Source organism: Balaenoptera borealis, assembly GCF_965194805.1.
Source record: "Balaenoptera borealis genome assembly, chromosome: 12".
In the NCBI taxonomy this organism is placed as follows: Eukaryota; Metazoa; Chordata; class Mammalia; order Artiodactyla; family Balaenopteridae; genus Balaenoptera; species Balaenoptera borealis.
This window is the reverse complement of record NC_138869.1, coordinates 77,005,775-77,020,304: the sequence shown is the minus strand read 5'-3', so window position 1 is coordinate 77,020,304 and position 14,530 is coordinate 77,005,775. Positions and strand designations below refer to the sequence as shown.

At 58.3% G+C, this 14,530-nt stretch overlaps 1 protein-coding gene across 1 annotated transcript; it reads left to right on the top strand.

Annotated features, from left to right (window-relative positions):
- The first annotated feature begins 409 nt into the window (after positions 1 to 409).
- CUL7 (cullin 7) lies at positions 410 to 14,302 on the top strand. Its single transcript, XM_082345467.1, has 26 exons — positions 410 to 717; positions 1,556 to 2,143; positions 2,577 to 2,728; positions 2,869 to 3,366; positions 3,904 to 4,042; positions 4,140 to 4,336; positions 4,608 to 4,836; positions 5,391 to 5,628; positions 5,715 to 5,820; positions 6,820 to 7,047; positions 7,324 to 7,414; positions 7,518 to 7,689; positions 7,864 to 7,969; positions 8,273 to 8,368; positions 8,503 to 8,678; positions 8,802 to 8,935; positions 9,275 to 9,457; positions 9,718 to 9,824; positions 9,925 to 10,107; positions 11,378 to 11,538; positions 11,706 to 11,922; positions 12,037 to 12,325; positions 13,002 to 13,147; positions 13,264 to 13,390; positions 13,478 to 13,683; positions 13,911 to 14,302. Exons 2-26 carry the CDS (start codon positions 1,564 to 1,566, stop codon positions 14,232 to 14,234), a joined length of 5,085 nt encoding a protein of 1,694 aa, XP_082201593.1. The 5' UTR covers positions 410 to 717; positions 1,556 to 1,563; the 3' UTR covers positions 14,235 to 14,302.
- Positions 14,303 to 14,530: the final 228 nt, after the last annotated feature.

The window sequence follows — 14,530 nt, the reverse complement described above, 5'->3', positions numbered from 1 at the left end:
TTTTTTAAGGGAGGAGGTACTTACTGGATGGGGGGGGCCGCGGGGACAGAAGCAAACAACCGTTGGCGGGAGGAGAAAGAAAAGAAAAGTATGGGGCAAAAACGGGCCGTTCCCCTCTCATTTCCAGTCGCCCCCCCACTCCCCCTCGTTGCTCCGCGCCTTTATGTGTAATGGAGGAGGGGGGAATAAATGACCTCCAAAGTCTTTTCCAATTCTGACTTTGGGAAGCGGGGAAGGCGCTTCCGGTGACAGGAGGAGGGGGATGAAAAGGAAAAGGAAAGGGCGGAGGAGGAGGTGCCGCGCGTCGCCGAGGTGGCACCGGCGGCTCCGCCCCGGCGCTCTCGCAGGGCCCCTAGCTTTCCGCTTGGCCTGGCGGAAATGAGCGGCGGCTCCGGGCGGGCGACGGGCCCCCAGCGCTAGGCGGGCGGCGCCGCTGGTTGGGGACAGGCCCCGCCCTGCCAGGCCCCGGAGGCCGCAGACCTGCGCGCAGGCCGGGAGCAGACAGCGCCACGCCCCCAGGGCGTTCGATCCCGCGCGCCACGCCCCCTGCGGCCGCCTGTCCTGCGGAAACACGCCCCCTTTCGCCTCTCCGCCTCGACCCCTTCGGGGGGCCCAGGCGGGGCCCAAATCTCCGTCAGCGCCGCCGCCATAGTCTGCGCCGCGTCCTTAGCTCGGCGAAGGACAGGCCTCACGCCGGGACCCCCATCGACTTCTGAGGTGGCCACAGCCCCGCCGCGGCCCCCCGCCCCGAGCCCGGGTTTTCCTCCGCCCACTCGTCCACCGGGCCTCGCGCCCCCGATTCTGCCGCGCCTCGGGATTCTTGTTTATCTGGCCTAGCCCCCTCCCCCGCACCTTGCCGCGCGCCCCTGGCTTCTCCGGTCTTCGACCCCGGTCCTACAAGCCTCGCGCCCCTCACCCATCGGGTCTCCTGTGCACCCTGTTCGGAGCCTCACGCCGCCCCCATTGGCCTTGCTGCTTAAGCGCCTCCAATCTCCGGCGCCTCCAGCCTACCAGCCCCTTCTCCCAGCCCGTCGCGCCCTGCGCCCTCACTCCACCACCAGGTCTCTGGGTCTTTTGCCCCTGCAGACTCACTCTCTGATGCTTCAATCATTGGAGCTAGCACCCCTTCCCATACTCACTCGGGGTCTCGATCCCCAACTCCCCAAAACACACACCCCTCTGGGCTTCGCATACACCCTTCTCAGGTCTGCTGCCGCCTGTCCCAGGGCCCTGGGATTCACTTTAATTCTAAGGCTGCCCTGCCTCCACTGTCCCCTTTCCTCTGCTCCAAACCAGCTCGCTCCATGCTGCACGCAGGGCCTCGGACCCTCCTTTTAGCCCCCAAATTTTGAGTTCCTTCAGAACAAACACCCCAGTGTTCCTCTGCTTAGGCCTGGCCCCACCCAGCCTGCAGCAGGCAACTCCTGGGCCCTGCTTTACCCCACCCAGCCCGACAGCTGTTGCCACATTTGCTGTCCCAACTTCTGGGTGTCCTTGATTTTCTGACCTCCCCTCTCACTCTAGCTTGCCTATTCTCTTTTCCTTATGTTGCCAGGTGCCAGGATGGTGGGGGAGCTCCGCTACAGGGAATTCAGGGTGCCCCTGGGGCCCGGCTTGCACGCCTATCCTGATGAGCTGATACGCCAGCGAGTGGGCCATGATGGGCATCCTGAGTACCAGATCCGCTGGCTCATCCTCCGGCGTGGGGATGACGGGGAAGGCAGTTCTAACCAAGTGGACTGCAAGGCTGAGCACATCCTGCTGTGGATGTCCAATGACGAAATCTATGCCAACTGCCACAAGATGCTGGGCGAAGATGGCCAGGTCATCGGGCCCTCCCAGGAGACAGCAGGGGAGGCTGGAGCCCTGGACAAATCTGTGCTGGGGGAGATGGAAACCGATGTGAAGTCTCTGATTCAGAGGGCCCTTCGGCAGCTGGAGGAATGTGAGGGCACCATCCCTCCCGCCCCTCTGCTTCACACTGTCCATGTGCTCAGCGCCTACGCAAGCATTGAGCCCCTCACGGGGGTCTTCAAAGACCCAAGGGTCCTGGACTTGCTCATGCACATGCTCAGTAGTCCCGATTATCAAATTCGCTGGAGCGCAGGCCGGATGATACAAGCCCTGGCTTCCCATGATGCTGGTGAGGGGCAGTGTGGGGAGGAAAGGGGAGCAGGAGAGGGACTGGGTCAGCTTAGCGTCTCACAGGTCCCTGTGACAGAAGCCACTGATCTCATCAGTACGTAAATGATTCTGTTGCCCTTGTCTTAGGATTGGAAGAAAAGGAGGCGGGAAGGTGAGTGTGGGCATCTCGGCAGAAAGGGGAGACTGAATCCTCAAGAACTTCCTATTAACTGTCTTTCTATGCAGAGGAAGAGTTTAGACTATTAGATTATTGCACATGAGACAGTGATAGCATAGGATAAGATAGTAAGTTTTGGCTTTTGAAGCAAATCAGCAAATCATGTCATTCTTAGTGTGTGGCAGCAAAAGGAGTGAGAGAGTAGAGCATCTAAGAGAGATGCCTGGGAAGGGCAAGGTTAGGGAGCCGTTACTGATGGGGGTGTGGGTTACAGGGACCCGGACCCAGATCCTTCTGTCACTGAGCCAGCAGGAGGCCATTGAGAAACACCTGGATTTTGACAGCCGCTGTGCTCTGCTGGCACTGTTTGCACAGGCCACGCTCTCTGAACATCCCATGTCTTTCGAGGGCATTCAGCTGCCACAGGTATTCTGTGGGGAGTGTTGGGAGGGAGCTGTGGACAAAATCTGGGGATCAGGCCTTTGCACCTGTCCACAGAGGACAGTGTGGAGAGAGGCACTAAAGCTGGAGCAAGGGGGACATAGGCCAAAGATTGTGTCCTACAGGTCCCAGGAAGGCTGCTCTTCTCCCTGGTGAAGCGCTATTTGCACGTCGCCTCCCTCCTGGATCAGTTGAATGACAGTGCTGTGGAACCAGGAGCCCAGAGCTCCACTCCCGAGGAGTTGAGTGGGGAGAGGGGTCGGCTGGAGCTGGAGTTCAGCATGGCCATGGGCACCCTGATCTCGGAGCTGGTACAGGCCATGCGCTGGGACTGGGCCTCGAGCAGACAGGGGCCCTCGGCACGGCCCTCCTGTTCCATCTTCCAGCCCCAGCTGGCAGATGCAGGCCCAGGGCACCCACCCGCCCAGGCCCTGCCCTCCCTTAGGAGGTCAAGGCGGTTTCGCCCTCGCTCTGAGTTCGCAAGTGGCAATACCTACGCCTTGTACGTGCGGGACGCACTGCAGCCGGGGATGCGAGTGCGGATGCTGGACGATTACGAGGAGATCAGTGCCGGGGACGAGGGCGAGTTCCGGCAGAGCAACAATGGCGTGCCCCCTGTGCAGGTGAGCAAGAGCGCGGTGGCGGGCCGCCGTTGGGGGTCTGTCTTGGGTGGGGCATAGCTGGGGCTTCAAGCTGGGGCCTCTGGCAGGCCATTCAAAGCGAAAACCCTCAGTAAGCTGGGTATGGTAAAAGGGGGTCAGCAATTGAGAGGGGGGCCGTTTGGAGGGCTGAGAAAATCTGCCTTTAGGAGACTCTGAGGTCAGGAGGACTCACTCCCAGGAAGAAGACTGATACAGCAAGACCATCCCAAAGGTCAAGTTCAGGAATGCAGTGTGGTTAAGGCCAGGAGGAAGTGTGGGGGCATAAGCCACCAAGGATAGGTGAGAGGAGAGAGCCTGTTCTCATTTGGGGAAGGCATCCTTTGTGTGCGTGTACGTGTTCTCCATATACCACAGGTTTTGTTCTTTAGAGGTTTTTCCAAACCTGGCCAGGTGGTCAGCCTGAGGGCTGTGAGGGCTGTGTGTCCTCATCATTGGGCCACAGCCGGTCATTAGGTGAGCTCTCTTCCCCTTCCCTCTCTTTTTTCCCATATGCCCCAGGTGTTGTGGGAGTCGACAGGCCGCACCTATTGGGTACACTGGCACATGTTGGAGATTCTGGGCTTTGAAGAAGACATCGAGGATGTGGTTGAGGCTGATGAGTACCAGGGGGCAGCGGTCAGTGGAGCTGTAGGTGTAGGTGAGCCCAGAGGGGAAGCAGGGATCAGCTCTGAGCAGAGGAGCGGTGGTCTGGCTGGGCGGGCAGTGACGTCCCTGTGCCCCTCTCATTTCCACAGCCCTGCCCTCCTGGCGGTGGAAGCCCATGGCAGAGCTCTACACCGTGCCCTACGTGCTGCCTGAGGATGAGGACGCTGAGGAGAGTGAACACCTGAGCCAGGCCGAGTGGTGGGAGCTCCTCTTCTTCATCAAGAAGCTGGATGGACCTGACCATCAGGAGGTTCTCCAGATCCTCCAGGAGAACCTGGATGGGGAGGTAGAGCCGCCCAGAGACACACAGAGGTTGGAGGGCTGGACTGTGATAGAGCATTTGGAAGGCTCGGGACGGGAAGTGGAGGGTGATAGCATAAGGGCTGCAGGGGAGGGGTCTAGGATGTTTGGAGATGTTGGCGAGCTGTTTGGGAGGAGCCCCCATGAGAGATTTGGGGTGGAGAAGGCGTATGCAGAACTCCTGTCCCCTGGCAAGTGCCTCTGGAGCCTCTGCACCAACAGAGCTGCCTGCAGTGAGAGCTTCTCCCCGATGACAGATTCTGGATGACGAGATCCTGGCTGAGCTGGCCGTGCCCATGGAGTTGGCCCAGGACCTGCTGCTGGCTCTGCCACAGCGACTCGATGACAGCACTCTCAGGGACCTGCTCAACTGCCGTGTCTACAGGAAATACGGGCCCGAGGCCCTGGCAGGGCAGCTGGCCTACCCATCCCTGCTGGAAGCCCAGGCCCAGCCTCAGGAATCAGCAGACGCAGCCACAGTGGAAGGTGGGGTGCCAAACAGACAGCAGCTCTGCACACTGGCCTCTGGGAGGGCATTAGCCCGGGAGGGATGTCTGTGCTGGTTTTTGTGCAATCCTCTCTGGAAAAGATGGCACTTTAGGAAGAATCTGAAATTTCGAGATGAGCAGTGAATGGAGAAGCAGACATTGTCCTCCCTCCAAAGTATGAAGGAGAGTGTCAAGTTAGAACATTGCAAGAAATTTGAAGCCTTGAAAGCCCTCACATTGAATTTTTTCTATTGTAGAGAGAAACAGATTATTGCATGCTTCCAGATATAGGGAAATGCTCTGCTATTTGCAGATAGGAAGCTCCTTTGCTATTTTAAGAATACAAAATAAAAAGTTTGTCATGAAGCTGTCTTAAAAGTACATTAAGAGATGCTATGAGATCCCCAAAACCTAGCGTTTAGGGGGAAAAAAATTAAAAATATTTTTAGGAGAAATGAGGAAACAAGAGTTGAGAGTTACGAATGTCTCTCCTTTTCTGATCCTTCACGTCACAAACAATGGCCAACTCTTGTGACTTCTCCTTTCTTGTAGCAAAAGAAGCCCCGACTCAGTGGCCCAACACTCCCCTGCAGCGTCTGGTGGAGGGTTACGGTCTGGCTGGGAAAATCTTCCTGGATCTGGAGCGAGCCCTCAGCTCAGAGGGGCCCCGGGAAAGCGAGGTCAAGCCACTCCTGCTGCAACTGCAGCGGCAGCCCCAGCCCTTCCTCACGCTGATGCGGAGCCTCGATACTCCCGTGGCCAACAAGGCCCTGCACCTGGCCGTTCTGAGGTGAGGGGGTGGTGAGCAGCGGGGCTGGGCAGAGGGGTCTCTGAGGCTGGCTGCATATCTCTCTCCTCCTGCCCCCTGCTCCCCAGAATCCTGATGCGGCTGGTGGACTTTCCCGAGGCATTGCTGCTCCCCTGGCATGAGGCCATGGACGCCTGCATGGCCTGCCTGCGGTCCCCAGACACTGACCGAGAGGTACCCCTGCCCTGCCCTGGGGAGATGCTGAGAGGGGGAGGACGCCAGGCAGCTTCTGGCAAGGCAGACCCCCTGGGCGCGGCTCGAGAGGGCACCATGGAGCCTTTGTGCTCTTGGTTTGGGTTTCGTTTTTAAAATTGAATTGTATTTTTAAAAATAGGTCGTACGTTCACACAGTTCACAAATCAAAACAATATAACAAGGTAGAAACAAAATTCTCACTCCCACCTGAGTCCCTGTCCTCCCAATGCCACCCACATGCCCCTTATTGGTAACCATTTGTATTAATTTATGTATCTTTTCTGTGTTTCATTATGCAAATATAACCCAAATGTGTGATCCTATTTGCCATCTCCTTTGTTACATAAAGGATATCTATATTACATTAAGAGCCTCAGTGGCTCCTGTTTGGCTGGGCCTGTGAAGGGAAGAGGGGTGAAGGAGGCAGAGGGGACCATCACATCCCAGAGTCCCCTGCCACAGAGCGCTCCTGGGCACAGAAGACTTGGGAAGCGGTCAGAGAACTAGGGTCATGGAGGCAGCGGGTGTCTGCAGCACACACCTTTGGCGGCTACCCAGATTTTAGCTCTGTGGTGGGCTTACTGAGTGTCCACATATATATCTGGTCCTTCTCGGCCCCCTCTTTGCCGTCAGGTGTCTGTGCTTGGGGGCTGAGCATCTCATAACACAGCCCCACAGCTGGTTCTTGGGACATCTGGGCCTGAAAAGAAACCACCGGGATGCCCCCTGCGCCTATTGCCAGTGTAATCAGTAGTCAAGAACCCCAGGGTCCAGGGCACCTCTTGGCTTTTCCATTGCGGTTTGTTTGGTTCTCTAATTCCACCGAGCCCTCGTGTCTCCTCATCCTTGTCTTTTTACTTCCTCACTCTGTTAACTGCAGTAGCCCTGGCACCCAGCACACAGTAGGTGTGTAGTCAGTACTACTGAAGATGCTTGTGGTCTGTCCCCTTTATTCACCTCCCCCTGCCTCCTTCCCAGGTGCTCCAGGAGCTGATCCTCTTTCTGCACCACCTGGCCTCGGTGAGCAGGGACTATGCCGTGGTGCTGAATCAGCTGGGAGCCCGAGATGCCATCTCCAAAGCCCTGGAAAAGCACCTGGGAAAGCTGGAGCTGGCTCAGGAGCTGCGGGACATGGTGTTCAAGTGTGAGAAGCATGCCCACCTCTACCGGAAACTCACCACCAACATCCTAGGAGGCTGTATCCAGGTCAGGAGGAAGGGCAGGGGGAAGCCTTTGGGTTCACAGCTGGGTAAGCGTATGAAACCCAAGCAGTGGCAGGGGAAGGGGGTGTGTTCCTGAAGTTGGAAGGCAGGTGAATCTAGGGAATCTGGGGCCGTTTGTTCCTGGCCCCGCTTTCCCAGCTGGTCCTGCTCTGCCAGTGTTACGGAGTTAGTCCCGCTGCTGCTGGGGTTTTTCCTCCACGTGTGTTTCCATGTCCCTGCCCCCTCCCCGTACCTCTTCTCTCTGATGTCTGGGCTGCAGATGGTGCTGGGCCAGATCGAAGACCACAGACGAACGCACCGCCCCATCAACATCCCCTTCTTTGACGTGTTCCTCAGATACCTGTGCCAGGGTTCGTGTCTGTCCCCTCGTCACCCCGCGTCCCCACACCTCAGTCTGTTTTCCCTCCACACCTGCCAGGGCTGTGACCGCCACCCCTTCCCGCTTGCCCGCAGGCTCCAGCGTGGAGGTGAAGGAGGACAAGTGCTGGGAGAAGGTGGAGGTGTCCTCCAACCCGCACCGGGCCAGCAAACTGACAGACCGCAACCCCAAGACCTACTGGGAGTCCAGCGGCAGTGCCGGCTCCCACTACATCACCCTGCACATGCACCAGGGCGTCCTCGTCAGGTAACGTGCTCCATGCCTGTGCCTAGACACACACCCACGCTGTCCTGTGACTTCCCTGCCGTTTGTCTTGGGGAAGCACCCACATCCCCCTGAAGGTGACCAGCGTCCCCTTGGCTGTGTCTGTGAGGACACGACTGGATCCGGTTCCGATTGGTCCCTCTGCCCCGCTCCCAGGCAGCTGGCTCTGCTGGTGGCTGGCGAAGACTCAAGCTACATGCCGGCCAGGGTGGTGGTGTTCGGGGGCGACAGCGCCACCTCCCTTAACACGGAACTCAACTCGGTAGGGACCCCTGTGCCATTAGGCCACCCCTCATGGGATCCACCCTCCTGCCCAGACCCCTAAATGCCTATATTCCTCCCTGCTTTGAGCCCCGTAGTAGATGAAGTCCATCCCTGTGCCCGTGTGACAGCATCAGGCCCTGAGCAGTGAGGGTGGCATTAGGACCCCTCGGTCAGGACCCCGCACACCTCAGAGCTGGGGGAGGGAGGGACACAGCAGGCAACGGGAGCAGACTAGGGTTCTTTCAGCACTCCCATCCACACACGTGACGGCGCTCTCTGCCTGCCACCCCCTTGCCACCAGGTGAACGTGATGCCCTCTGCCAGCCGGGTGGTCCTCCTGGAGAACCTGAACCGCTTCTGGCCAGTCATCCAGATCCGCATAAAGCGCTGCCAACAGGTGGGGCCGGGGGAGAGGGGCAGCCGTGGGCACGAGGTTCTGCGGCCTGTAACTGTTGCAGGTCTTGGGCCGCCTCTCCAGCCCCTCCTGAGGAGGGTATGGGGCCGGTGGAAATGGGCCTTTGCACGTTGCAGGGCGGCATCGACACGCGCATTCGGGGATTAGAGGTCCTGGGCCCCAAACCCACGTTCTGGCCGGTGTTCCGGGAGCAGCTGTGTCGCCACACACGCCTCTTCTACATGGTCAGGGCGCAGGCTTGGAGCCAAGACATCGCGGAGGACCGCAGGAGCCTCCTGTCCCTGAGCTCTAGGTGTGTGTGAGTGCGTGTGTACCTGTGTGCATGAGAGGGGTAGCTGGCGATCTTGGGCTGGTGGACACGGGAGTCACTTAGGCCTCCAGCCCCCAACACCTTCCTCCCCACCCTTCTCCCCAGACTCAACGGGGCTCTACGTCAGGAGCAGAATTTTGCCGATCGCTTCCTCCCAGACAGTGAAGCTGCCCGAGCCCTGGGCAAGACCTGCTGGGAGGCCCTGGTCAGCCCCCTGGTGCAGAACATCACCTCCCCCGGTAACTGTCCCTGCCCTTGGCCCCTTTACTGTCCCGTTGGTCGGCCCTGCTCATCAGCCCCTTCTTGCTCTAACCTAGAGCCACCTGGGTTATGCTCTTGGCCCTTTGGATACCTGCGTTCATTCAGTACCCCCAAGCCCCCTTTTCACAGCCCAGGGGCCGCCTCGTTTCCCGTGTCTCCTGGCTGCCAGCTGACACCACATGGTCAGGCGGGACCTTGCTACCTCCCTTGCCGTATCGTTCTGTCCTGCTGCTCTTTCTTGGCACTCCTGTCCAGCCCAGCTTCCCCACTGCCCTGGAGACATGCCCTGCCTTGGCTTGTTTTTCCCCTGCCTCCAGATGAGGATGGTGTCAGCCCGCTGGGCTGGTTGCTGGACCAGTACCTGGAGTGTCGGGAGGCTGCCCACAACCCGCAGAGCCGCGCAGCAGCTTTCTCCTCACGGGTGCGCCGCCTCACCCACCTGCTGGTGCACGTGGAGCCCTGCGAGGCAGCCCCTCCAGTGGTGGCCGCTCCTCGGCCCAGTGAGTGCTGGGGGCTCAGGCGGGAGCTCGGTTGGGGGCCTTCCCTCCCCCAACTCACATACTACAGGCGTCTTTCCCTCCTCAGTCTCCCCTCCCTGCATGCTCAGCCTGTTCATCTTCTGGTTTGTGTCACCCCCACCTGGGAGCATCATTTTGGGTGGCAGAATGTCAGGAAAGAACCCCAGGCTCACCCTCGAATGGGGACCCAGGAGCTGAGGGCTGCCACCGCCTTGCCTCTGCCCCTTCCCCTGTCTCCACAGAGGGCAGAAACAGAAGCCATGACTGGAGCTCCCTGGCCACCCGGGGGCTTCCCAGCAGCATCATGAGAAACCTGACCCGCTGCTGGCGGGCAGTGGTGGAGGAGCAGGTGGGCAGGAGTGGTGGAGGGGGGGCGGGGAGGGAGGGCAGAACTGTGCCGTTGGTTTGTTGGGTTGCCCTTCACACTGCCGCCCCTTCCCACCTTCCAGGTCAACAGTTTTCTGACCTCACACTGGCGGGATGATGACTTTGTGCCCCGCTACTGTGAACACTTTAGTAATCTGCAGAAGTCAAGCTCCGAGCTGTTTGGGCCACGGGCAGCCTTCTTGCTGGCGCTGCAGAACGGCTGTGCCAGTGCCCTGCTGAAGCTCCCTTTCCTCAGAGCTGCCCACGTAAGCCTCCCATCCTCTCCTCCCCTGGGGCCTCTCCCCCTAAACTCTCCCTTTCCCTCCTCAGAATGGCCCACCCTTCCATTCCCATTCAACAAGGAGCATGTACAATACTAATATAGAACCATGTTATCAAAAATTCAAAAAAACAGGAATACCCTGGTGGTCCAGTGGTTAGGACTCTGCGCTTTCACTGCTGTGGGCCCAGGTTCCATCCCTGGTCGGGGAACTAAGATCCCATAAGCCATGCCCACAGCACCCCCCTCCAAAAAAATAAAAGGTAAGATAAAAGAAAGAAATGACCCACTTTGTACCATCCTAATATATCTCAGCATACTTTCTTCTACTTGTGTGCTTCATTTCACATAGTTTACTCACAAGTAGCTAAAATGCTTTATTCTGTTTTCTTTTGACCCTTACATGAAAAGCCATTTTCAGTGTTGCTGTTTGTCTTCAAACTTTTGTATAAATTCCATCCAATAGATATATCGATACTATAATTTACTCCACCATTCCTATCATTCCACAAATATTTAATAAGCACTTAAAATGTGTCAGGCACTGAGATAAGAGCTGAAGATAGACGAAATCCCTTCCCTCAAAGTTTACAGTCTGCTAGAGAAGATGGACAATTAAGCTGAGTGCCCTGGTAAGCAGAGAACAGCGAAGTGGGAGCCAGAAGCATGGCTGTAACAACGTGGTGTGACCATCTTTGTGCACATAACTTACAGGCATACCTCCTTTTATTGCTCTTCGCTTTACTGTGCTTCACAAATAATGCATTTTTTGCAAATTGAAGGTTTGTGGCAACCCTGTGTTGTCAGGTGATGGTCAGCATTTCTTAGCAATAAAGTATTGTTTAATTAAGGTATGTACACTGTTTTTTAGGCATAATGCTATTGCACACTTAATAGACTATGGTATAACGTAAACATCCTTTTGTATGCGCTGGGAAACCAGAAAATTTGCGTGACTTGCTTTATTATGATGGCAAACCCGCCATATCTCTGAGGTGTGCTTGTGTCTCCTTGCATTGAGTTACTATTGTTAGTTTGATTGATTCTAGACATGATAAATGTGAAAAAAACAGTTTTCACCATTTTAGTATTGTTAACGTACACAGTTAATGATTTTATAAGAGTTTTATAAAATCCCTGACCAGTTGATGAACCTGCTGGCCATTCATATCTCCTTCCTCAGACCCTCCCCCTGCTCCCACTCACCTCCTCCGTTCTCTCCTTCATAGTTTTCCTGTGCTCTCCCCACTTCCCAGGTAAGCGAGCAGTTTGCACGGCACATCGACCAGCGGGTCCAGGGCAGCCGGATCGGTGGGGCCCGGGGGATGGAGATGCTGGCCCAACTGCAGCGATGCCTGGAAACCGTCCTGATCTTCTCTGGCCTGGAGATTGCCACCACTTTCGAGCATTACTACCAGTGAGTGTGGACCAAGGGAGTGGGAGGTGGGGGGAGGCAGGATGACGGGCAGGGCCAGCCCTCGGGGCTGGGAGGCCGGGGTCCCGGCAGGCTGGAGTCCCGGAGCGGCGGCGGGGGCCATGCCGAGCACCCACACTGAGGCTCGGCCTGGGCTGTGCGCGCTGCAGGCACTACATGGCGGACCGTCTCCTGAGCGTGGGCTCGAGCTGGCTGGAGGGGGCCGTGCTGGAGCAGATCGGCCCCTGCTTCCCCAACCGCCTCCCCCAGCAGATGTTGCGGAGCCTGAGCACCTCGGAGGAGCTGCAGCGCCAGTTCCACGTGTACCAGCTCCAGCGGCTTGATCAGGAACTCCTGAAGCTGGAGGACACAGAGAAGAAAATACAGGTGGGCACTGGGGAAGGGAATTAGCAAGTGCGAGGGTGGGAGGCACAGAGAGAGGCATGGGGCAGACCAGAGGAGCCGCTGGCTTTGGGGCGCCCTGTGTTCCGTCGTCTTCAGGTGAGCCACGAGGCCAGTGGCAGGGGGCACGAGAGAGGGACCGGAGAGGAAGCTGAGCTGGAAGCTGGGGCAGCATCGGCGGCCGGCGGGGCGGGAGAGGAGGCGGCTGAGGAGGAGGATGAGAACGAGGACCTTTACTATGAAGGGGCGATGCCAGAAGTGTCTGTGCTCGTCCTGTCACCACGCTGCTGGCCCACTGCCTCCATCTGCCACACGCTCAACCCCAGAACCTGCCTGCCTGCCTACCTGAGGGGCACCTTGAACCGATACTCCAACTTCTACAACAAGAGTGAGCAGCTGGCCGAGAGAACTGGGGGCTGGGACACTGGGAAAGAACCTGGGCTTGGGGGTGGCCCCTGGGGCTGGCAGCCTTCACGGAGTAGATTTGAGGAAAAGGGCAGGAGCTTAGGTTTGGGATGGGGCTACAGGTGCCAGATCCCCAGCCTGTTGTCTTTTCTGTCTTTAAAATAAGACCCAGGACTCCCTTTGTGGGTGGTGGGGAGGATGGAGGCAGGAGGCACCTGAGACCACCAGAGAGTGGTGGGTGTCTCGTTCCTGGTCAGTCATCGTAACCTAAGCTCCCCAGTGGGGGCTGATCCTGGGCTGGGCAGCGACAAAGGAGCGGGGGGTGAGACTTAGACCCTGCCCTCAGGGAGCTCCTACACTACTGGGGGAGACATTTCTAGTTTGATGAGAGCCCCAATCCTTCCTCACTTCGTGGTTTTGTCTCCCTTAAAAATTGGGGAACTCCTCGAAGGCACTGATCACAGCCAGCCTGACACAGGTGGGCTCCCCTTACCCAGGAGGCAGACACAGAGAGGACCGAGCTCTGGAAGCTCAGACCAGGAACCACAGTGTCCAGAAACACTGGGCCCCAGACTCTGCAGAGATTAACGGGGACAAAGCTCCACCGATGGTGCGTCCTCACCAGCCCCCCTGACTCCCTCCTCCTCCCTGACACTCAGGTCAGAGCTACCCTGCCCTAGAGCAGGCCCCGCAGAGGCGACTGCAGTGGACATGGCTGGGCCGGGCTGAACTGCAGTTTGGGGACCAGACGCTGCATGTGTCCACCGTGCAGATGTGGCTGCTGCTGCATCTCAACGAGCTGAAGGTGGCCCAGCCCCTCACGCCTCCCTGCGCTCTCCCACCTGTCCCTCCTTTTCCTTCCCTCCACCCTCTCTGCTCCACCTCCTGGGGAGGCCCTGACGCTTCCCTCCTCTTCCTAAGGCGGTCTCCGTGGAGAGTTTGCTGGCGCTCTCGGGGCTCTCTCCAGATGTGCTGAATCAGGCATTTGGGCCTCTTACCTCTTCAAGGGGCCCCCTGGACCTTCACGAGACAAAGGATGCCCCAGGAGGTCTGTACTTAGGGCCCCGGGGCCTCTGCCCTGAGCTGGGGCCAGCCTCCTCGAGGGCCCCCCACAAGTGACCAGCGCTTATTTCAGGGGTGCTCAAGATTCGAGATGGTAGCGAGGAACCCAGGCCTCGGAGGGGCAACGTGTGGCTCATCCCAGCTCAGACATACCTGAAAGCTGAGGACGAAGAGGGCCGGAACTTGGAGAAGAGACGGAACCTTCTCAACTGCCTCATTGTCCGAATCCTCAAGGCCCACGGGGACGAGGGCCTGCACATTGACCAGCTTGTCTGCCGGGTAGGCGGGAGTGGGCGTTGGGTGAGGAGGCTTTGCCGGGGGCAGGGGGCAGTCCACAGGAGGAGATGGATCCACATTTGAAGTTTCTGGCTCACTGTAGAGCCTGTAGTGGGTGAGGAGTGGGGTTGGGGTGCCCCTCATGGCTTCACTGTCCTGGGGCTGGGAGCTAGAGGTGCGGTAAGCTGGGCGTCTCTGACGTATCGTTTCCCCTCCCCGCTCCATACCAGGTGCTGGAGGCTTGGCAGAAGGGCCCATGTCCTCCCAGGGGCTTGGTCAGCAGCCTTGGCAGGGGGTCCACCTGCAGCAGTGCTGATGTCCTCTCCTGTGTCTTGCACCTCCTGGGCAAGGGCACAGTGAGACGCCAGGATGACCGGCCCCAGATGGTGTCCTATGCTGTCCCCGTGACTGTGATGGAGCCTCACACCGAGTCCCTGAACCCCGGCTCCTCAGGCCCAAACCCACCCCTCACCTTCCACACCCTGCAGATTCGCTCCCGGGGCGTGCCCTATGCCTCCTGCACAAGCACCCAGAGCTTCTCTACCTTCCGGTAGCCCTGGACACGGGCTCACGGTTATGTAGGGCGGCGCTTTCTACAGAATAAAATGCAGCAGTTTGATTACTTGACGTGTGTGGCGACTGCTAGGGAGCTGACAGGGACAGGGGCTTTCCTGGCTGAAAGGGGAGAAGAGCCCTCCGCTCTGAGGCAGTCTTGTGCTGTGCCAGGAGTCTCTCTTTGGGTGAGGATGGCAGGCTGGGGAGAGGGGGAGAGGGAGTCGGGTGTGACTGAGCATCCCCCTCCTGGCCGGGGGACTAAGTGGACTCCGGAGATGGGTCTTCTCGGAGGGTA